At 35.7% G+C, this 24,200-nt stretch overlaps 1 protein-coding gene and 1 long non-coding RNA gene across 3 annotated transcripts; both read right to left on the minus strand.

Annotated features, from left to right (window-relative positions):
• Positions 1–1,520: 1,520 nt before the first annotated feature.
• Positions 1,521–16,136, minus strand: LOC138857002 (uncharacterized). The gene is made up of 2 exons (XR_011395983.1): positions 15,744–16,136; positions 1,521–1,828 (listed from the first exon to the last, which is right to left on the minus strand). It is a non-coding gene; the product is annotated as an uncharacterized lncRNA (long non-coding RNA).
• A 1,847-nt stretch (positions 16,137–17,983) lies between these two features.
• Positions 17,984–19,207, minus strand: LOC118681207 (lipopolysaccharide-induced tumor necrosis factor-alpha factor homolog). 2 transcript variants are annotated; one of them, XM_036364880.2, is made up of 2 exons: positions 18,900–19,207; positions 17,984–18,297 (listed from the first exon to the last, which is right to left on the minus strand). In XM_036364880.2, the coding sequence occupies exons 1-2, from the start codon at positions 19,046–19,048 to the stop codon at positions 18,195–18,197; spliced, it is 252 nt and encodes an 83-aa protein (XP_036220773.2). In that variant the 5' UTR covers positions 19,049–19,207; the 3' UTR covers positions 17,984–18,194. The 2 variants fall into 2 exon arrangements, 1 of the variants encoding a protein (XP_036220773.2); XR_011396080.1 differs by lacking the exon at positions 18,900–19,207 and adding an exon at positions 18,519–18,812 and having other exon boundaries at positions 18,195–18,297.
• Between the last annotated feature and the right edge of the window lie 4,993 nt (positions 19,208–24,200).

Raw genomic sequence — 24,200 nt, forward strand, 5'->3', positions numbered from 1 at the left:
AGGACGTTTCAAAACTATTTAATTGGTGACATTGCATTCGTTGCGCCATTTATGATTATCTACATTCTAATGGGTATTAACATATGTATATACTGAGCATATTATATTTATATGTATATATGCACTTAAATTGTGCCCACTTATATATATACAAAAATAAATAAAACTGTATTAAAATGCATGCAATGTCTCTCATGTGCAATTATAATTTTGTAATTTATCCTTTTATCTTTCAAAGTTATCTTAGAAAATATTTCAAAAGCTCAGCAAAAAATTTAAATCAATAAAATGGTGGGAAATAACAGTTTTAGTGTTTACCTTGAATTTAATTGATTTGTAGAGAAAGTATAATCGAGGGCATATAATATGATATTTGAACAGAAGCTAGAAGTGGAGGCACATGGCTAATGGGATCATAATCTGAGATCTAATACAATGAAATAATAAAGTTTGTGCCTTAAACAGGACATTATTTAACTCTTTCTCATATATTTTAAGAATTGTGTCTCTCTTTCTCTCTCTCTTTCTGAATGATGTTTAATCTAATATTCTTTTCTTTTGTCACAAAAATGTAGCATTCATTCTGCGCTATGCTCGGGCTATCAAATTTGTTTGTTATTTTCTCAAATTTGTTTAGCTTCGTTTGCTCTTTTCTCAGACTGTTGCCTTCTCCCCCGAAAAAAGTGCAACATTTTATGCTCTTCTCAAAACGTAAGAGTGAGCATTACCCAGCGAATATTTTTAAATTAAGTATTTCTACTACTTGATATGAATCGGTTAATTTTGTTAAGCTCAACAACAGAAATAGCGAATGAATTGGTTGGCGCTTTTTTTTGTTAATAATAACAAAAGCTACACACAATTCTTCTTCTCTTGGTATTCCTAGCACAAGTTCTAGAACACTGAAAACGCAATTTTCAGAGTCAGTGAGGTTAATTTTCCGGAACGGCTGGACCCATAAGCTGGCAATTTTCTTACATAGTTCCCAGATATAATTGTTAGGTAATGATCGAAAAAATTAGATTAAGATAATAGTTCCAATTTTTTTAAGCCACTAACAAAAAATGATTTTGTTTGTGTTCGGAGGTCTCCCTGGAGATCGGGCATCTCCTATCAAGGCAATACAAAATTTTCCATAATGGATCGCCGACTATTAATAAACATTAAACTCTGTAAATGTACATTTTATTCATTATTTATTATATGAAATGCTTCTTCAAAAAAAAAAAAATTTCAAATAGCGTTTGGTTTTACTTGCAAGTGAATATAACCCCTTAATGAGTTATTAGTCCGCTAATGTTCGCTATGTCTGAGACTAATTTGAAGCAAAAACAAAGTAATCTAGTTGAATTAGTTACCTCCTTAGTTCCTAAAACCTAGTCTGTCTGAGCAAGAGCTTACTTATCATTTTTATTGGAAACCTTTGTTACTTACCTTGCTTTAAACTTTCGTTACTTACCTTGCTTTAAACCTTCCCATACTTACACATACAATATTACGGATTCAAAAAAACGGAAAGGTTTATATCGTTTAAAAAGAGCATTATCTCCCCAGATTGCATTCCAGTTTTTATGTATATTTCATATTTCATATAAGGAATCTCAATTTTTCTGAAAGATTATTATAAAAAGGTTAAATATATACCTACATATACATATATACGCTTTATATACAGTATAGTAGTTTTCAACGACAATAACTGTTAGTAATCCTTAATAAGCCACTTCAATGTTTGTAAATTCCAACGAAAGAGTTGCACGATGGGCAACGATGTTCGACATTACGAGCACATTTGGTGCAGTAAAGGCAGCAAGCGCACGGCCAAAAGCTGGAATCACAAAAAATATGTTAAAATTATATTGTTTTCCAACCTTGGATGAACGTGGACGGATTATTTATTTACAAAGAAGGGTCAGAGTTAATGATAATGGGGTAGAATTATATGTTCTCTTAAGGTTTCTGTATGGTGGGCAAAAAAATTCTCCAGATCGTGCGAAGACATTATCGATCATCGATCAGGTTTGGCGAACTTCAATTTAAATTCAGAGCTACTTTTATATTAATCAAAATGATTGGTCTCTGAGAGCTAATATTTGGCCGAAAGATATGTTTAGCGAGTACGCACAAATGAGACGATTTTGATCGCAAACTAATACTTAAAAATTTCTGTACGATTTTTAAACAGCTCCACATATTACATTTTAACTTTTACAAAACAAAAAAGATCAGAGTAGCTGAGTATAAAACAAAGATACGAATGAACATCTTTAACACTATCGAGGAACAATTATAGTTGATACACCTTACAGTTTTGGAAAATTCAAGAAAACTAACTAGAAAACATTTGTATGTGAACTGAACAACTGGTCTTGAAAATGCGTGAAAGAATTTTGACTCAGGCCTCCACAACTCAATATACTCGCATATTAAATTTAGCATCTTCGGTCGAGTTAATATCACATACATACATATACTTATCTCATTTGAAGGTGTTTTCAATATAACCTTAGCTGACCGGAACTAAAATATAGCAATAAAACTAAGTCTAATCTTATGGCTTTCAATATTATATATGTAAGTCAAGAAGATACCAAATTTGATCGTAAATATTCACGATTTCATCGAATAATGCATAATTAAGTATTTTGTTAAGACCTGAAGGAGATTTTCGGGCTTTTATTCTTGTAAGTAGCAAGAGCATGAAATGTTCAGTTACACCCGAAACGTAGTCCTTCCTTACTTGTTTATGTTACATGCTGTTTTTGGTTTGTTATGAATGCATGTGCGTCATTCGCCGATCATCAAGTAAAGTAGCCGCAATGCCTGACGTTGCAACTGAGAATACGGGTTTCTTTTGTGATATTACAGGTTGGTAGAAAAGTTTCTGCGCTAGAAATGAAAAATACTGTTTTTGGTACGGAATATATTTTTTTATTCAATATAATCTCCGTAACTTCAATACACTTATTTCAATGATCATCCAATAATTTTATGCCATCCCTATAATGACTTTCTGCAAGTTCTGCAAAATATACGGCTGTAATATTAGGTTAAGTAAAAAGTTCGTTCGGTTTTTTATTGATTTTTCAAAAGATGATAACTTTGTGTAAATTTGTCAAAATCAAATATGCGCCGTTTTGTTTGTAAACTTGTTGCCAACCAGATGCCAACCTCATTATACCCCTCTCGTAGAAGGCTGCGTCCCTATTGGCAAAAAAACTAGGAGAGCTAATTTTCACAGGCCTCTCTTGAGGCCAACTTCTCACCATTAAGCGCGTTCGCCATGGACAGGAAAATATGGTAATCACTTGGTGCCATTCGAGCTCCCGGAACTTCTGGCGCGTCACCAAAGACGTGTGTGGCCTGGCATTGTTCTAATGGAACACAATTCGGCCGCTGTTGATCATAGATGGCCTCTTCTGGATGAGTGCTGCCTTCAACCGGTCTAGTTGTTGGCAGTAGAGGGCTCAATTGAGCGTTTGGCCATAGGGGAGCAGCTCGTAGTAGCAGCAAAACCTTCCTGGCCGTCAATCCGGTCTTGGCCACCGTCTGGGCCGCTTCCCCGGGCTTTGACCACGACCGTTTGCGCTCGATGTTGTCATAAGTGACACATTTTTCATGGCCAGTCACAATCCGCTTTAGAAACGGGTCGATTTTGTTGCGATTCTGCAGCGATTCCCAGATAGAAATTCGGTCCATCATGTTTTTTGCGTTAGTTCATGTGACACCCAAACATCGAGCTTCTTTTTGAATCCAAGGTTATGCAAATGGTTCCAAAGGGTTTCTGGCTTATCTTTATTTCCTCAGCAATTAAATAAGTGCTCACGTGACAGTCTGTTTCCACTTTTTCCATGATTTTATCGCAATTTTCGACGACAAGCCTCCCGACGCGTGGTGCATCTTTGACATCGAAATTACCGGAACGGAACCTAGCAAACTACTTTTGTGCTACACGTTCGTTTACAGTATCGGGCCCATACACTAAATTAATTTTTTCAGCCGCTTTGGCTGCTTTTTCGCCTTGATCGAAGAAAAATTGTAAAATATAGCGAATTTTCTCTTTGTGTGTCCATCTTTGACGAGCGCTCACAACGAACTGAGTAAATCAATCGAAAAACTGTCAAAGACAAACTTTTAGCGCAAATAAACACGTTTTCAGCGCCGTATAGTATGACATGATGTGACACGTAACACTAGTACTATGGACAATAACGCCATCTCTTAGATAAAAACCGAACGAACTTTTTACTTGACCTAATATTATAGCTCTTTCATTCAACGAAAAACGCTTTCCAAGAAGGAATTGTTTTAGGTTTCTGAAGAGACATTTGTCGCTGGAAGCCAAATCTGATGAATACGGTGGATGCTTAAGCAATTCGTACTTTAATTCGTTATATTTTGTGATTGCTGATGCCTTAATTTTCTTTGCTGATCGTTGTGACTAGATCCAAGTCTCATCCGTAGTTATAAAACGTCGCAAAAATCGGGTTTATTCTGCCTAATATGCTCCAAATTATGCTGAGAAATTTGTTTTCGATCCGGTTTTTGTGGTATTGTTAACTCGTGCGGCACTAACTTTCCAAACAGCTTTTTCATATGTAAGTCTCCATGTGAAATATGAAGTACTTATTCGTCTGAGCTGCCCATAGAATTAGCAATTTCACGCTTAGTTAAACTTGGATCTTCACTAACAATATTATAAATTTGCTCAATGATTTCTGATGTGGTTGCGGTTCTTGGTCGTCCCTTGCGTGGATCGTCTTCAAGTCTAGTACGACCACATTTAAATTCACCAGCCCAAAATTCAACGGTGCATTTTGAAGGTGAGGACTCCTTATACACTTCTAACAATTGTTCATAAATTTCTTTTTACTTTTTTTCAAACATTTCAAAACAAAGAATGTGGCTAAATGACCACTCAATCCCCCCTCACCGTAAGACACTGTCACACTACACCAATTCATATCCACATCACCACACCATGCACCAACACGCACACAAATATAACTTAACACCGATCACACCACCATGAAGACATCAACAGGTATATAAGGGACTAAAAGAAGGATCCCGCTTCCCTTTTTTTCATCGACCCGCTAGCGATCAGTTCTTTGAGCACCCGCCTAAATCGACTCTCTTTCTTTTTTAATTATTATTTGCTAACGGTGAGTGAAGGTAAAATTAACTTATTAATTACTTAATTATGGTCCTTCGAGCCCTAGTGGACGGCACTATGGGTAGCTAAACATAAAAGTAGAAAAAAAAATATTAAAATAACGTGAACAAAAAATTGTAACGTGAACAACAAATAATGTGAAAAAAAAAAATTTAACAAACAATGGAAAAAAACCGGTGCATTTATTAAAAAAAAGTGCAGTGACAAAGTGCAAAAAAAAACCCAAAACGATGCAGTGACAGTTAGTGAAAAAAAAGTGCAGTGTAATAGAATAAAGAAATATATACATATATATGTTACATATAAAACACATAAAATCAAAAATTACTTCAACACAAAAACAAACGGACGCGAAACCAAAAAATAAAAAAAATCTAAACGCGGCGCGAAACCCGAAAATATACAAAAAAAAAATTAATCAACAACGGGCGCGAGATCAAAAACAAAATATACAGCAGCCAGCAACAACAAAACACAGGAAGAGAGCTGCACAACAGGCATCAGGACAGCTGGAGTGAAGGAAGTTGGGAAAGAAGGAACCCAAAAAACCCTCAAAAATTAAACCTCTTACATTCTCCCCAAAACCCCCTTGAGGCGAGACAAAGTGAGTGTATCGTTTTCATTTTTCTTATTAATTATATATGTATGTTTGTAAATCCTGTATACCATTAAAACTAGGAAAATCCGTTTAACAGTTTGAAACCACGGGTACAGGAAACGTTAACGGAAAATATATATATAAAAAAAAAAACGGAACTAAAAATTGAAGTACTATATACTTATAATTTTTCCTAACGTTAACGGAAAATTTAAAAAAACCGATACATAAAAAACAAAAAATCAGGTTAATATACTTATATACATATATACTTATATTTACTCATATATGTATATATATATATTATATTAACAAATTATTGATTGCCTAAACTTATGTGCTTACATTTGTATATACTATATATACACACAACAACCACAAAATAAAAAATAAAAATTCAAGTATTTACTTGCAAAGAATTTCCGGCAGTACCCCTTAGGCTTAATAAAGCAATAAGCAGGACTGCGTAACGATAAGTAAGCTAAAGGCACAATAACAATTACACCTAGAATCCACAGCGAAAAGGCAAAAATACAAACATACATATATATACTTTCAATCGGCAAACAATAAGCAAATTGCATTTACCGATAAATCTTATAACTAAGCATTCTCTTATATTTTTACATATACATTATATCAGAATATATTAACATAAGCGCAGTCGGTAAAATACCTGCGTATTACAATTTTTATTTTTCTCCACACTCTTCTCTCACGCCGAAAAATATCACGCGTGCAAAGTAATACACATACACACTTGGACATACGGCATACGATCTGCCTATGCTCACATAACCCATATACAGTGGGTACAAATACATATTTTTATTAAATTTAATCGTTTAAATATCGATCATTTTAAAACTAATTGAACGGTGCGGTTAATTCTTAGCAACAAATAAATAAATAATTCCATAATACAAAAAAAAAATTATTTTTTTTTGCTAACAGCTAAATAAAAAAATAAAAAATAAAAAATTCTCAACTAAAAATTGCTTCAAAGTCCATTTTGGCAAATATCCCGCAATACCCCTTGTTCTTTGGCAAACAAACACAAGCAGGATTGCGAACAAACATTTCAGCACAATAATTCGTGTATACCTAGGTACAAAGTGCATTGATCATGCATACCCCTACATAAGGACATAAAAACATAAAATAAATACGACCATTAATTATAAAAACTAAATCCGCGTATTTAAGAAACTTAATTCGAATTAAAAACTCTTATTAACTAAAAGAGTTTGCGGTTATACACATATACGAAAGTTAAAATTAATTTTGTCGAAAAAAAAAACTCTATTTACTTAAAAGAGTTTCGTTATATACAAGCATATAGCTTGAATTCCATCCGTCGTCACTGAGGAATTTTAAATTTATTTCTTTATTTTCTAAATGAGCTCAGATTCAAAAGAATCCAAAGCAACACAGTCGCTAAAAATACCTAAAATGATTTCTGAAGAAAAGAGTCCATGTACACCTGCAGAAGCTACACACTCAAAGCAAGGTGCTACAAAACAAAAACGGGTGAAAGATATTTCATACACCAAATTTATCTCTGAGAGTGACAGTCTAATACGATACTGCACTCGATTTTCATCTTCGCCGATTCAGGACAATTCTGAATCGGTATTAGAAATCAAAAAGGAAAAGCTTGATAATTTCTGGACACGTCTCCAAGCATATGACGCAATAGTAGAATCTGACGACTCAGATCTACCTGAAAATTTTAAATCCTCGGCTTACGCCAAGTACGAAAACTGCTTAGACCAGTTTGAAGAAACAAAAGCAATGATTTCGGATCAATTAAAATTAATTAAAGCCATAGCACCTGCTCCACATCCGAGAGTAGAGCTGCCACAAATTCAATGTCAAGAGTCAAATTCAGGCATCCATCTCAAGGTGCCCACATGTGATACAGAAATCTTTCATGGTGGTTATGAACAATGGCCGTCCTTCCGAGACATGTTTACAGCCGTTTACATAAACCACCCAACAAACTGCACAAAAATTGTATCACCTCCGATACAAAACAAAAGGATGATAATTTCAATCTGGCTTAGGAAGCTCTAAAAGCGAGATACGAAAATGAAAGAATATTGGTCGATAAACAAGTAACGATACTAATGAACTTGCCTAAAATTCAGAAAGAAACAAGTGATAAATTTATTAGACTACAATCCACTGTTTCTAATTGTTTGTCGGTTTTATCGACACAAAATATTCCCACAGACAGCTGGGACCCTATTCTGGTAAATATATGCACCGCGGCATTACCAGAAAAATCGTTACTTTTGTGGGAGCAATCGCCCTCATCTCGGTAAAAATGCCCAACGTGGCAGCAAATGAAAGAATTTCTAACTACCCAATATGAAATAGCAGAAAGGGTAGACAAAAAACTAGTTAGAACTAAAAACGTTCAAAACGACCTCAATAGAAGCTTTAATAGACCCCAAACCAGTAGCAATAACCATTTAAATAGAAGTTTTTTTAAAAATCAATCGTTTACGTCCGAACAGTATAAACAAACGTCATGCGAACTGTGTACAGGAGGGCATAAACTTAAATCTTGCGATAAATTCAAAAAATTAAATATTGTCGATAGGAACAATTTTGTGAGAACAAAAAGACTTTGTACAAATTGCCTATCACATGCACATACACTTAAAGAGTGCGAAAGCAAATTTAATTGCGTTTATTGTCATAAACGACATCATTCAATGCTGCATTACAACACATTTTCCAGCTCACCCCCAAACAGCGCAAATATGAAAAGAGCCACGGGTTTAGTTGCAACAGCAAATCCCGAAGTGCGAAATCCCGATAATTGCCAAGAAGCACCATGCTGCTCAAAGGCATTAAAAACTCAAACGCTACACAGCGAAAACCAAAGTAGGGTACTACTACCCACAGCAGTCGTCTCCATCGAACACCGAGGAGAGCTGTTTAAACTTAGGGCCTTAATAGACCAAGGATCACAACGATCTTTCATAGCGTCTAGGGCACAAAATAGGCTACAACTGCCAACAAAACAAGCCAACTTTGAAATTACAGGAATGGGCGGAAGAGTAGTTCAAAACTCTAATAAAATCTGCCCCATTACCTTAATTTCCCCCCAAGCGAATAAGCACATACAAGCAGAAGCTATAGTCTTACCGCAACTTAAAAATATGCTTCCAAGCTATCACAAAAATAGCAAGCATTGGCAAAAGGTTTCACAACTAAAGCTAGCAGATCCCAACTGCAACACTCCCGCTCAAATAGACCTTCTATTAGGCAGCGATCTCATACCACAGATAATACTCGAAGGTATTGAGAAAATTTCAAATACACTATTAGCACAAAATACTATTTTCGGTTGGATCCTCAGGTTGAGGAAATCTCAAACGAATACCTCAATTCACAATTAAAGAAATTTTGGGAGTTAGATGAGCTCCCCCCTATATCAATTACAACCCCAGAAGATCAGTATTGTGAAGACTTTTACAAAGCCACAACTACTAGATCAGGTAATGGTCGGTATGTCGTACGACTACCACTAAAACAACAATTTCCTAACACACTCGCCCTGGGTCACTCTCGCACCTCTGCAATACAGCAGTTAATAAGTATGGAAAAAAACTTACTTAAAAAAGGTGAGCTTAAGCCAGAATACGATGGCGTGTTAAAAGAATACCTCCATTTAGACCACATTGGAGGAAGTAAGCCCATACGAAAAAATCATAAATGGCAAATATTACTCATTTTACTTGCCTCATCATGCAGTGGTAAAGCCAGACAAAAACACAACTAAAGTAAGAGTTGTCTTTAATGCATCAAGATCCACCAGCTTGGGGAATTCCCTAAATGATATCCTATTTACGGGACCCACGCTCCAACCAGATTTAATGCTACTCATTTTAAATTGGCGTATATTCAAATACGTATTCAACGGAGACGTCGAAAAAATGTATAGACAAATAGTCGTACATAAAGACGATCAGGATTTTCAGCGAATTATTTTCCGAAAATCCCCCAATAGTCCACTCCGCGACTATAAATTAAAAACAGTTACCTTTGGCGTCAACTGTGCTCCTTATCTAGCCATTCGAACATTGCACGAATTGGCAGAAAACACCAAGTCAGAATTTCCTCTGGCAACCCAGGTGTTAAAAACACAAACGTATGTAGACGATATCCTGTATGGAAGTCACAGTCTTCCACAAGCATACGAGTCACTATCACAAGTGGGGAAAGCCCTCAAAACCGCAGGGTTTCAGTTGAAAAAGATAACGGCGAACCACCTTAAATTCGAAAAGGAAAGTACAACAAAAACTCTGGGGATCCAATGGAATGCGACATTTGACTAGTTTTCATACACTAGAGAGTCAATATCTGCATTATCCGCCATAACGAAGCGACAAATTCTATCCTCTGTGGCGAAACTTTTCGATCCCGCAGGATGGCTTTCGCCAGTTATGATACAAGCAAAAATTCTAATACAAGAATTATGGCTAGATGGAACCGACTGGGACGAACAAGTAAAACCACTTCGTTTAGAAAAGTGGTCCCAGTTTGCAAACAATCTAAACGATATCTCACAGATACAAATCCCACGATGGGTAAATTATGCCCCGGAGCACAAAGTCGAACTACACGGCTTCTGTGACGCTTCTGAAAAGGCATATTGCGCAACTATATATAATATGTTCGCACACAAAGCGACTTTGCGACCACAAGCCACTTGCTAGTGGCAAAAGCAAAAGTAGCTCCGTTAAAAACAATAAGTCTGCCACGACTTGAACTGTGCGGAGCGCTACTACTAGCCAAACTAGTATCCATGGTGCGAATGCATTTAAATATGGCAAAATACAAATTGTATCTGTGGTCCGATTCTGAAATTGTACTAGCCTGGTTAGAAAAACCACCACATGCATGGAAGACGTATATTTCTAATCGAACGTCTCAAATACTTGACCTAGTGGGATCAGCAACTTGGCGACACGTAGCCAGTGCTGACAATCCTGCCGATCTAGGTACAAGAGGGTGCAAACCGCTGCACTTTACCACCAGCACCCTCTGGTGGAATGGTCCCCGATGGTTAACATAATCTCCCGATTCTTGGCCACAATCGCCCATGCGCAATATAATAGCCCCAGAAAGTCGAAAAATCGACTCCTTTCACACAGCAGTGGAGAATACTGACATCCTTGAGGAGATTTTCATCGTTCTCCCGAGCCCTCAGAGTAATCGCCTCTATATTAAAGTTCATAGAGCGACTTAAAATTAAAATTAAGGGAGTTCCCTCAGAGTACCCCCAATGCGATACATTGACGCACCTAGAATTGCAAAAGGCAAAGGTCGCTCTAATCGCATCAACTCAAACGCGCTACTTCAGCCGCGATATAACACTATTAAGAGAATCAAAACCCATTGACAAGGAGTTCACTCTTAGTTCTAAACCCATTCCTCGACACGAAAGGACTTCTTTGTGTGAATGGTCGGCTTGCCAATTCAAGCCTAACGTATAACGAACGCCATCCTATAATTGTACCAGAGAAGTCTCAACTTGCCACATTACTAATCAATTATATCCACATATTAATGCTTCATGCCGAACATCATCTCATGCAACATATGGTCCGCCAAGAATTTTGCATTCCCCGACTTAAGCCTCAAATAAGGAAGTGCATTTTCTTGTGCAAAATCTGTACCACGCACAAGCAAAAGATGCGAACACAGATTATGGCAGCACTTCCCCCGGAACGCTGCAACTTTGCTCTGCCTTTCTCTATCACAGGTGTCGATTTTGCTGGGCCTTTTCAAATGAAGGCGTCCATGTTAAGGTCTCCCACTCTGATGAAAGGCTATGTGGCTGTTTTTGTCTGTTTTACGACAAAAGCAGTGCACCTTGAGCTTTGTACTAATCTGACGAAGGAGGCTTTCCTTGCGGCATTTGCTCGCTTCGTCGGTCGACGCGGCTTTCCATCCAAGATCATGAGTTATAATGGTAAAACATTTATCGGCGCTCAAAGAGCCACCGAAAAACAATTTGTGGACCAAGTCTCACCTGAGATTGTACAAAAGTACGCGCCCCAAGGCATTAATTGGCAATTCATCCCCCCAAGCGCTCCTCATATGGGTGGTTCATGGGAATCAGCTGTAAAGAGCTTCAAATCCCACTTAAAAAAAGTAGCTGGAAATTACAAATTCAATTACGAAGAATTCACGACATTATTAATTCGAAGTGAAGCCGTTCTCAATTCCAGGCCTCTTACAATCCTTTCGCAAGATCCCTCCGATTTCACAGCCTTAACTCCAGGGCACTTTCTCAAAGGAACACCCATTCTGGCCATACCTGAGCCAGGCGTGGAGTCGCTATCCTTATTAAATCGCTGGGAAAGAATTAAAATTCTCCATCACGATACATAAAGGATCTCCATAAACGATACCGTTGGAAGACTCCTGAACAAGCACCAAAACTTGGAGATTGTGTCATCATCCATGATGATTGTCTACCTCCTACCGAATGGCGGCTTGGGCGCATAGAAAAGCTACATGGAGCCGTAATGTAGCTTTTCTATCACATACGGTCACATACGAGTGGTTGATCTTCGTACACAAAGCGGAATGATAACCAGACAGCTCGTGAAGCTATGCTTTCTCCCAACCGCCGATAATAGTGACACAGCAAATCGCAAACAATCAACCGATACTACCGCAATCCAATAAAATAATCAAATCAATAAGCAAAAAACCGAAAAACTCGTTAATAACCGTTAAAAATAACAAATAACTAATAAAAAAATGGTCGATCAATACGATGACCCATTCATGCCACATAACGTGACACGATCATCCATATCCTTTATATGACAAGTCTGCATAATTAAACAACTCTTTCATACAGATTAACATGGATGTGGATACGCGAACTACTCCCACGCCAACTGTGCGGTCGGCTACCAACGTGCCACGCACGGGGCCTACCCCAATGCCCCGATCTGCAGTTGCAACTGCCCCTGCAAGCGCACCTGCAACGACACCGATGTCAGCACCAGTTCCTCGCGGGGGCACGCGACCTTCACCGACGCTATCATCGCCGCCTTCAGAGGCACATCGTATACGATGTCCCATTTGTCGGCGCCCACATCGCCTGCAACATTGTGGGATTTTCAGAAGTATGCGACCGTTGCAACGACAACAAGTTGCCCAGGCACACGGACACTGGCTAAACTGCCTATCGCACACGCATGGGACTCAAGAGTGTGTGTCCACGGGTCTGTGCCAAATTTGCAGCAGACCACATCACACACTACTTCATCGCACCTCGAGGCGCGACGTTGGTCGGACACCTACTCTGCGAAGCCGCGCAACAGGACCTCGATCCCCTACCTCGTGCGGTACGCCCGCGGAATGTAACACCACGGCGTCGACAGCCTAGACCGCAACCACGTCGTTCCAATGGACTGAGCAGCGTTGTGGAAACGTTACAACAGCTGCAGCGACTACTAGGCTAATAATTTGCCTAGGGGGGGGCGGGATGGCTAAATGACCACTCAATCCCCCCTCACCGTAAGACACTGTCACACTACACCAATTCACATCCACATCACCACACCTACTTACCATACATTCCACATCACTACACCATGCACCAACACGCACACAAATACAACTTAACGCCGATCACACCACCATGAAGACATCAACAGGTATATAAGGGACTAAAAGAAGGATCCCGCTTCCCTTTTTTTCATCGACTCGCTAGCGATCAGTTCTTTGAGCACCCGCCTAAATCGATCCTTTTTCTTTTTTAATTATTATTTGCTAACGGTGAGTGAAGGTAAAATTAACTTATTAATTACTTAATTAGAATGTAATCACTGCGCGATATTAAATTTTTTCCATATTAAAAAACTTCAAATGACTTGCAAACAAAAAAATAAATTAACTGAATGACTTGTAGAGATGAACCAACTTGAAAAAAATTGGAGCTAGTAGTGCTATTTCTTTGTGAAAATAGAAACTTTCAAACCAACCTGTATAAATGCCTTGTCGTTTCCACATGTTGTGTGCAAGAATAGAAACCGCTTTGTTCAGTTACAACAATTAGTAAAATCCATATACAACATACATATATATGTATAAAAAAATTTCTGTGCTAGCTATAATAAAATACATATGCAAATGATTCTTACATGAAATTTGAACACATGCTTGATATATAATATAATTGTTTTGACTTTTAACACAAAAAGATTAAAATTATCCTGTATCCGTCCATTGGTTCTAAGCTACCTTCCCACAAGTTTTTAGCCAAATCGGCCGCTCTTGAGTAATAAATAGTGTAGCTAACTCGACTTTCTTTTATATATATATACATAGATTATCTATATGTAATGCCATTTTCAGTTTATATAAAGAGAAATTAGGTTCCTAGTGGCCAGTGTCGCTTGCGAGTATCTTGACTAACATATTTAGCTCGCTTGTTCTCATTTTAGACTAAAGAATATATAATTCCTTTACTTAAAAAAATTCATTAAAACCTAGAAAGTGTCAAATCGAACAAACAATTGGTATACATTAAAAAAACAACCACTTTGTTGTTGCTTTTAAATTTTAAATGTTTAACAAGAGAGCAGAGGTTAAACAAATTGATGACAGCTAATATTTTTTTAATAAACACACAACATACGTTAAGTATTAATTTCTTCTAAATTTGAATTTTAATTATTTTTATATACGAGCAAGCTTAAGCATTAATTAAAAGCACATCTCGAGTCACTCGATCAATTAAACTGAAATTTATTTTTATACATATTGAATATGCAACCGTCCGTAAATATAAACTTATGTAGGTACATATGTATATATTATATTTAGTGTAAGTGAAATATGCTCCGTCTTCAGAGATGACGCCATAATGTCAACCCACAAAATTCACCTACTTATTGAATTTTCGGCGCCACAAAGTTTTTTGTACTTTCGTCGGTAAACATGCCCGCGACACGTTGGCGGTTAAAAATGTATGGATAATTGTCTGTCGTTAGAAGAGTCAGCCGAAATGAGAGAAGCACGAGATGCAAGTGTTCTTATTACTTGATTACTGTAATAATGCAATTTTGGCGCCGACTATTTTATATAATATATAGTATGTACATCAATACTTTCGCCAGTATATGATATATTGTGAATATGAAACCATCAATATGAGTTTTGGTAACGGTTAAACTATAATATATATAACCCGGCACACTGGCAATATATATACTATTTATATTATATTATACTAATTTTTGAAAGCTAGTACATTTGTGCTTTTTCCAGATCCTTCTGGCCTAGACTAGAACATAAAAGATCTACAAGTATTGTACTACTTGCGCTTATCAAAGTTCGTCTTGCCCCAATCCTAATAGTTCTTACTTGTACTACAGTGGGCCAACTATAAGCTGTTCAAGGGAGATTCCTGTTAGAATCGACCATTTAACCTTAGCTAACCTAACATTTGTGCTGAAAACTTTCTATTTCCGATAAAATTACTACTACGAAATCATTGAGAATACTGAAAAAGGAGTTCAGGAAAGTAGATTCTAGGGAGAGAAAACTGCTTTCAAGCAAGCTGTGGATTAACTTTTGTTCAATATGATAACTTTATCGAAAGAAAAATAGCAAAGGATCCTGGTGCGACCTATGTAAATATGTTTTCTCCCCCATTACAGTTTGCAATTCAAGCACTTTGTACACTGAGCAACATGAATTTAGCTCATTCATCAACAAGACTCTTGTCTCCATATTCAAGTATTTACTTTTGACCTTGCCAAATCCAGATCAGAGTAAATCAATTATATTATTATATATGATTTTTTTCTCATTTCACTTTGAAACTTATCAATGTTTAAAAATTATTTAACACTTTACAATATAAAAAAATATATCACATCTCGGAAGATGACGGCACCGCATCGAATCGAAATCTTCACTTACTTTCTTTTTGTATGTTTTACGCTCCGAATTTCTTGGCAATATTCCGACAACACGTCGTTGCTTGTTGGCGCTCCAAACTACATTGATAATCTCCTGTTGTTTGAGGTATGTCAACACTGTTTCACTTGCCAATATAGCCACATACAATACATATGTTACATACATATATGACTAATTCCCTGCAACACGTTGCTGAGAACGTTGTGTGAAAGTTCTAACACACTTACAGTTTTATAATAGTGCCTTTTTCAGTCTCCCAAAAATATTATAGCAATTTAATAAAAATTTATAGAGACGTACATATATAAATATATTTACATAAGCTGACACCAGTTATTAGAACGAGTATTAGAAGATGTATAATGTAAATAATAATTGTATAATTGATGTAAATAAAAACCGGTTAAATTTTAGTTTTAAAAGTAAACTTTTAAATCTCCTATAAATCTAATTATTTAAAGTAAGTAACGGCTACATTCGGGTATAATCGATTAATCTATACTTTTGAAATTTTCAAGGATCAAAAGTTATACCATAGGTAATTTTTCATTATTATATTTTCCTTCATGCCCGAGGTATTTATACTACAAGTATAACTTTGTTAACACCAATATCTATACTCATCATATTACTAATGTGGGCTGAAATTCGATATATTGGGCTAACAGGCAAGGAAATGGGGTTACACCAATTTTTAATTCCGTTCAAGAGTTGAACATATTGCTAATATAGAGATGGTATCAACCGGAAGGTCAAAAAACATTTTAATGAGTTAATACTAGTCAAGGAAGGTCTGGACTGTTTGAATTTACTTTTGATATTAAAAAAACTATTTTAAAAATTTGCACCTAATTTTTTCTAAGCTAACACACACATGGAGCCATATATTCGGCAAAGTGTCCACGACGATATCATTGTAAATAGCAGAGCTGCAAACCACTACAAAAATCGATGCTGTTCGGTTCAGCGGTCGAACCAATCAGAAACTACTTATACCGATTCAAGAATCGGTGTATGAGTATCGGTTCGGTTCAAATTATTCAGTTTTTATACTAATTGATATATTGATATGCTATGTATATACATACATGCAATTATGTATCTACGGAAATAAAAGGCTTCATAATTGAGATCAAATTCGTGTAAAATATTGTATGTATTAAAACTTTTCAGCGTTGATTAAAAAACTAAATACATTTAATATACCTAGCATGGAAGATACCAATAGTTATTATATTATGCATATAAATACATATGTAGCATGAAAAAATGTAGACTGTCAATGAAAGAAATTTTAATGTAGAGTGCTTTTGGAATTTCTTCTTCGAAATATCGCCAACGATCTTCTCTGAAACGTCGGCGTGCTTTCTTTGTATGTGTCTAGCCAAATTTGCCGTATGTTTTCCTTTCATTTCAAATTTGCAATGTATTCACTCACTTGTATAATAATTTTTGTCAAAATAAAAGCCTTTTTCTGAATTCACACTCATTTCAAAATAATCACTTTAAAAGTATGCCAACCTTCTGATATGTGGACTCCAGTACGTATGGCTGACTTTTTTGTCGAAAACGTTGGAAAATGTTTTTTTGAGAATAGTATACCCTTGTGTCGAAAATGGGGTGAATTGGATCAATACTTCCCTTAGTCTCCTTATAGCTAATTTAAAGATTTTAGAACTTCCAGTTGACTTTATACCATATCACATATCGGCCAATATGTGAGTTATTTTAGTGAAATTGAGAGAGCGTGTTTTTCTAATAACAGTGTATCTTTTTGCCTAAAATGGATAAAATCGGGTGAAAATTTTTAATCTATTTTAATATTGTTTCACATTAGTTTCCATCTTTCGATTAGGGATAACAATATGCCAAGACATATTTAAAATAAAACTCTGCGAATTTGCTTTTTTGAAACTCTCTATTCGGATACAATTTTTTTATATTTTTTAATTTTATATTCTGTGAGATGGCAACTCTATTCCAAAATAGCTGTACATATAAAGCTTTCTAAATACTTTTCCTGAGAAATTTAAGAAACTCCTTACATACGACATGTGGTTATATCAGGATTAATCCCTCCGGTTTAATTTTATCGATCGTTGCTTATTTTATGTAAAAATAAAATATCTCCACATTACTTACGAGAAGACTTTCTTAAATGCGTGATCATTGAATATACGTATATACATGATTACATACATTTCGAAATGTTTTCAGTTTTCGATGGCAAATTAATAATATTTTGTATTTTTAAAAAAGTTTCTAATTTTATCCAAATATTAGTTCACATTATATATAATATATATGTATATAGCTAAGATGTAATGAAGCATTTATTATCCATTTTCTTATGCAGCTCTAGGCTACTACTTATTTTTTTAAAGATGTTTCTAAAAAGAGTTTGTTTCATTTTGCTTTAGCTTCTTATTTTCCGCTTTGGTTATTATTTTGTTAATTTTTGTATGTGCCAATGTATGCGTCACAATTGGGACAATAGTGATTGGCATTCTGACAGGACTTCATACAGTAGGGTAAACACACGCAAGGCCAGCAACTGTAGAGAAGGAGAGTAGAAGAACGCTATTATAATTAAGCTAAATAAAATTTATACTGAAAACAAGGGAGAACGCTAACATCGGTTGCACCGAATCTAGACTACTCTTCACAAATAAATAGGTTTTCATACAAGAACTTGACTTTGATCGTTCAGTTTGTATGTTCTCCAAAACTGAAAGTCTAGTTCGCGTATATACATATATATACATGCATACGTACATGGCTAAATCAACTCAGCTCGTTACGCTGCTTGACAGTTCCTTCAAGGTATTACAAACTTCTTGGAAAACTTAATATACCTTGTTCAGGGTATAAAAGGCTCCAAACATAAATCAAAACTTTCATATATCACCCTTGAACTATCACTTATATCGAGTCCAGCCATGGGGCCTGAATGGCCAGTGGTTAAACCCAAATGTGTTGCAATTCTAATCTTGCTAAATCTGATTGAATTAGATGATATTAACTCGCTTTATTCCAGACAACTACGACAATAGTTGTCGAGCTAAACTGCAACTTTGAAAGAGAGAGCTGAAAGAGCTTTCTCCGTCTAATAATAATTCAAATTTGCATGAATAATTTGCCCACAAACATACTCACCACATAAGACAGAGTATCAAGGCGATTATGTGTGTCTTAATACTCGGCCGATATTCAACTGTCGTACAAATAGATTCACCACAACTGGGACAGGTCATTGGCGTTGAATGCGGCGTTGGTACCTGCATGTGGAACGTGTGGTGGCTCATTTTCACGAGCCTAGTAATTTAGTAGACTTAATTTCACCGAAAATTTGCACAATATAGTAGTGAGATATTTAAAATCATGTTTACGTTTTTTAAAAATTTTCAATGCAAAATTCATATATTTTAAAAATATAAATGAAATTCGAAACAAAGAAAAAGTAAACAGACATTTTTTTGTTACATTCATTTCTTCATTCGGAAATAAAATGAAACAGCTGTTTAAACATTTTTGGTTATCTCCTGATAAATTTAACACACTGGCAGCCAGAAATGTAGCATAAGCATATTTGGAAGTATTTTTACAATGAAAAATATTGGGTACTCAAAACTTAGAGGTACTCTCTCTTAGAGAGAAAAATTAATTTTGCTTAACTTATTTTTATGGCCTTGTTTAAAAACGATCAGTTTAATATTAGTTTTAGAAATTGTGATTTATTTCTTCATAAAAGTTGAGAGTCTACTCTTTACTTCTTTTTTTCCTAAATCTAAATAAAAAATCATTGATATTAATATACAATAATTTTGTTTAAATCACGTCTAGGTTTTTGGGGATCGCTATATATTCATTATTGACCTGACGAGTTTTTTTATATCCTGAACAAGGTATATTAAGTTTGTGATGAAGTTTGTAACACTCAGAAAGAAAAGTCGGAGGCTCCGTCAAATATATATATAAATAATCGACATGAGGAGCTGAGTCGCTTTAGCCATGTCCGTCTGTCGGTGTATACGCGAAGCACTTCCTCAGGTTTTGAGAGATTTGGAAATTTTGCATACATCCTTTTCTTCCCTGTATGGAAAACTGTTTCATTTGACGATATATTATGATGACTTTGGCTTTAGGTGACTTCTCCCTCTTGGAATTCCCGCCACTAGTTCCATACTTTTTCCTTCAATTTTGTGTAATTTTTTATGACATCGTGGGAAAGCCACGTAGTACACCTCTGCAGGTTATTTCGACTAAATACTGTGGCTTAGTAAGGCAAAGGTTAACAGTCAATTCAAAAACGCCAGCAGTTGTTAGGTTAGTGGGGGAACTCTGATAAAATGTTGAGATCAATGACCGCGTTTTTGCTTATGCTTTTAAATAGCATTACAAATCTATGCAAAAAGTATGTTAGTATATAAGGCGCCAAGGAACAGGAGAGCTCGATCTACGTGTACTGGTTTCAGCGGACCTAGATACGAGTTAAGTCGAACTCCCTAGTTGGTTAGAATATTTAAGGGGTTACTTGGGTTTCACGGCTTCAACAAATTTTTTCCAAATTTTTTTTAATATCTTAGTAAATTCTACAACATCTTTGCTATATTTTCCCAAATATTCAGGTTGATCCGAATAACCCTTTGGAGATACAGCCTTGAAAATTTGCGCGTTCGAGTTCAGCTATATAGGCACTTAAAACTTTAAACATATATTTCTCAAAACTGTGTTTTCAAAGTCGGTTGTCAAGAATTCTCGCTAACTACTCGACCGACTTTAATGAAATTTTACACAGGTCTTCGAGATATAATTTACAAGGTCTTGAACAAAATATTATAAATATATAAGGTTGGAAGGTATCTCCCTTCCGCCTTTTTGTCTTTTGAATTTCGCGGCTATGTACAAAGCGCTACAGAGCTCGTATCTGGCAACACTATACATAATTTGAAAGGTCTTGACATAACCTACAAAACAACGCTATGCATGATTATTTTGGATATTGCGTTCAACAGTTATAGACGTGTAAACATGGAGTTCACTAACGCCGAAATTCGCGCTATTTTAAAGTTTTCCTTCGTTAAAGGCAAATCTAGAGAAACGTTCCGTGAGATTAATGGTGTTTTGGGGGATGGTACTCTATCACTTCGAACCGCGGAAGAATGGTTTCGACGATTCAGAGTCGGTGAAAACGACACAATGGATAAGCCAGCCGGCGGAAGATCCGTGACGACAAATACCGATCAAATCATGGAATACATCGAGTTAGACCGGCATATGGCATCTCGTGACATCGCCCAGGAGATGGGAGTTAGTCACCAAACCATTTTGAACCATCTGCAGAAGGCTGGATACAAAAAAAAGTTTGATGTTTGGGTGCCGCATAATTTCACGCAAAAAAACCTTCTGGACCGAATCAACGCCTGCGATATGCTGCTGAAACGGAACGAACTCGTCCCATTCTTGAAGCGGATGGTGACTGGCGACGAAAAATGGATCACATACGACAATATCAAGCGAAAACGGTCGTGGTCGAAGGCCGGTGAATCGTCCCAAACAGTGGCCAAGCCGGGATTGACGGCCAGGAAGGTTTTGCTGTGTGTTTGGTGGGATTGGAAGGGTATCATCCACTATGAGCTGCTCCCATATGGCCAGACGCTTAATTCTACCATCTACTGCGAACAACTGGACCGCTTGAAGCAGGCGATCGACCAGAAGCGTCCAGAATTGGCCAACAGGAAGGGTGTAGTGTTCCACCATTACAACGCCAGACCACACACTTCGTTGATGACTCGTCAGAAGCTACGGGAGCTCGGATGGGAGGTTTTATCGCATCTACCATATAGCCCGGACGTAGCGCCAAGTGATTACCACTTGTTCCTGTCCATGGCGAATGCCCTTGGTGGTGTGAAGTTGAACTCAAAAGAGGCTTGTGAAAAGTGGCTGTCCGAATTCTTCGCAAATAAGGAGGGCGGCTTCTACGAGGAAGGTATTGTGAAGTTGCCGTCTAGATGGAAACAGATCATCGAATAAAACGGCGCATATTTTAACTAAATCCGATCACTGCAACACTTTTTATAAAGCATTGAATGAAGAGCAAAAAAGCGGAATGGAGATACCTTCCAACCTTATATATATTTTTTCAATTACAACTATTTTGAAAACAAAAAAATGTTGAAAATGTTCATAATTAGCATTTTTTTATAAAAACGGCTTCAAAGAATACACTTTTCACTAGTTTAAATCTCCGATTTTCCTTTGAAAATCACACAAAATGTTAATAAAAAATGTATCTTTCGAATGATAAAAAATTATAATATAATATTATATTTAATTTTCTATATGGAATCCTTAATAAAAAAAAATTTGTTGTTACAATTTAATAATACAGTAATTTTAACCAATTATTAATAAAATTACTAAAAAATTTTGCGAAAATTTAATTATTTATCGAGTTATAGCTATATGTATATTTTATCTTGGCATTTACTTGGACAGAAGGCTCAAATGAAAAAAAAACATATATCAAGCAAAATCACTAGCATAAAAATAAGAACAGCAAATTGAAAATGGCTTTTTAATAAAAATTCTTAACTTAGTCTTAACAACAAAGTTTTGTTATACAACGCGGCCATAAAGTGGTATTCTACTGGGGTACGACCTGAAAAACTCATGAATTCTATTAAAAGGAGTTATTAACCTAATTCAGCTAATCTTTAAACTAATTTAAGATATAATCTTAAGCTTAGACTTGCAAAGACAATTTTCCCGAATTTTTTGAAATTAATCGATGCAGTGCATAATGCATTTCAAAATTTTGTGTTTGTTGTCTGATATTTTATGATCATTAAAATTGACAAGGAAATGCGCTTAGCATTATAAATGGGTTTTTATTGCTATTTATATGTCGATAGGCATATTTATATACCATATAAAATATAGTTAACCATGTACAAGAATTTTATATTTGCGATTTGAATTGCAGTGAAAGTTATTAAGCAAACTCGTTGCATATGATTATTGCTAGTAATGACTAGTAACTGCTAATTACAACGCTAACATAGGTGTTAAACTAGTATATTGTTGTTGTTAGTTTTTTGTTGTTTTACAGTAAATATCAGGTAAATTATGATGTAAAAGTAAGGAAAGTAATGAAATTTCGCGGTTATTTTTTTCCATATACCATAATTAATTGACACTTTTTATTTAAGGATTACTACATCTGAGTTAATGCATGATTTATTAAGAAAACCTTCATTTATAGCTTACTTTGTTTCGTTGTATTGAGAAAAATATATTTAGTTCGCTACAGGGATCGACTTATTATTAAGAATAGTATAAACTTAAGCATACTATTCTTAATAATAAGTCGACTCTGGCGTCATCGATGGGGATTTTATAAGTACAATCTCCAAATTTGGTATCTTCGGTGATTACTGTTTATTTAATTTCTATTTTAAGTAGCGCTTCCAGTCAAATTTTTTTTTTTAGTGCGAAACAAAAACACGTGATGAAATTGAAGTGTTTTTATTTATTCAAATGAAAATAAGGATGAAAAGACTCAAATAGAAGGTTACTACTCACATTACGTGTACATTATAGCTAACGGTAATAACGGAAAGTGCAGAAAAAGACGTTATTGCTGCTGTGGAGTAATAATTGGAACCGTTCCCCATTTAATGGAAGATTTTGAGATATTTTGCGGGAGCGCGTCGCACGTTCGAAGAATGGACTTAAGACTAGATAGCCACCGATCTCGATTTTCACAAAAAACTTTTTTTTAGCGATGAAGCTCACTTTTGGTTGAAAGGGTACGTTAATAAACAAAATTACTTTTGTTCAGAAAATTTGTTCTCAACTACTTTTTTCCAGAAAATTACTACTTATGTTATTACCGTCTAATATAAAGTATTTAGTACTCAATCCAAAAATTTATTCAAAAAACCATTCCAGATATGTTTAAACTCAACAACCTGTCACGATCACGAGCGATCACGTTTAAACCTTATACATATGTATATCAATTAATATATCTAATTTTTAATTTATTTCAATACATTTCTCAACTCTCTAATTGTTACAGACATTTTAAAATCTAAAGGTTAATTTATTGCTTCGTCGTTTTTAACCCTCTCATAATCACCCAACTAAATTTCGCTCAGATTAATTACAACATTATGTTTTTATGTGTAACCTTTAAAAAACTTTTTCTTTATGGAATAAGTTTCAATCCTTTAGTGGCCACTTATTTGTCTTTAATTTAGTTTATAGAAACCGTGTTATAACAAATTATGAATATTTATGTACCCAGTCCAAATGTTTGCTTCAACCGATCGTTTATAACCCACTAGCGGCCACTAAAATTTATCTGAATCTAAAGATACTTCTCAAACCATGATTTTTTTGAACTGATAGCTTCAAATCTTACTACAGGGTTGTAAGAAAAACAAAGTAATC

Source organism: Bactrocera oleae, chromosome 4 (assembly GCF_042242935.1).
Source record: "Bactrocera oleae isolate idBacOlea1 chromosome 4, idBacOlea1, whole genome shotgun sequence".
Classification (NCBI taxonomy): domain Eukaryota; kingdom Metazoa; phylum Arthropoda; class Insecta; order Diptera; family Tephritidae; genus Bactrocera; species Bactrocera oleae.

Bases quoted from the DNA above. Each gene is read 5' to 3' on its own strand.
- LOC118681207 (XM_036364880.2), bottom strand. From the start codon at position 19,048: ATGAGCCACCACACGTTCCACATGCAGGTACCAACGCCGCATTCAACG. The intron at 18,298-18,899 runs GTGAGTATGTTT...CCTTCTCTACAG, and splicing joins TTGATACTCTGTCTTATGTG to TTGCTGGCCTTGCGTGTGTT.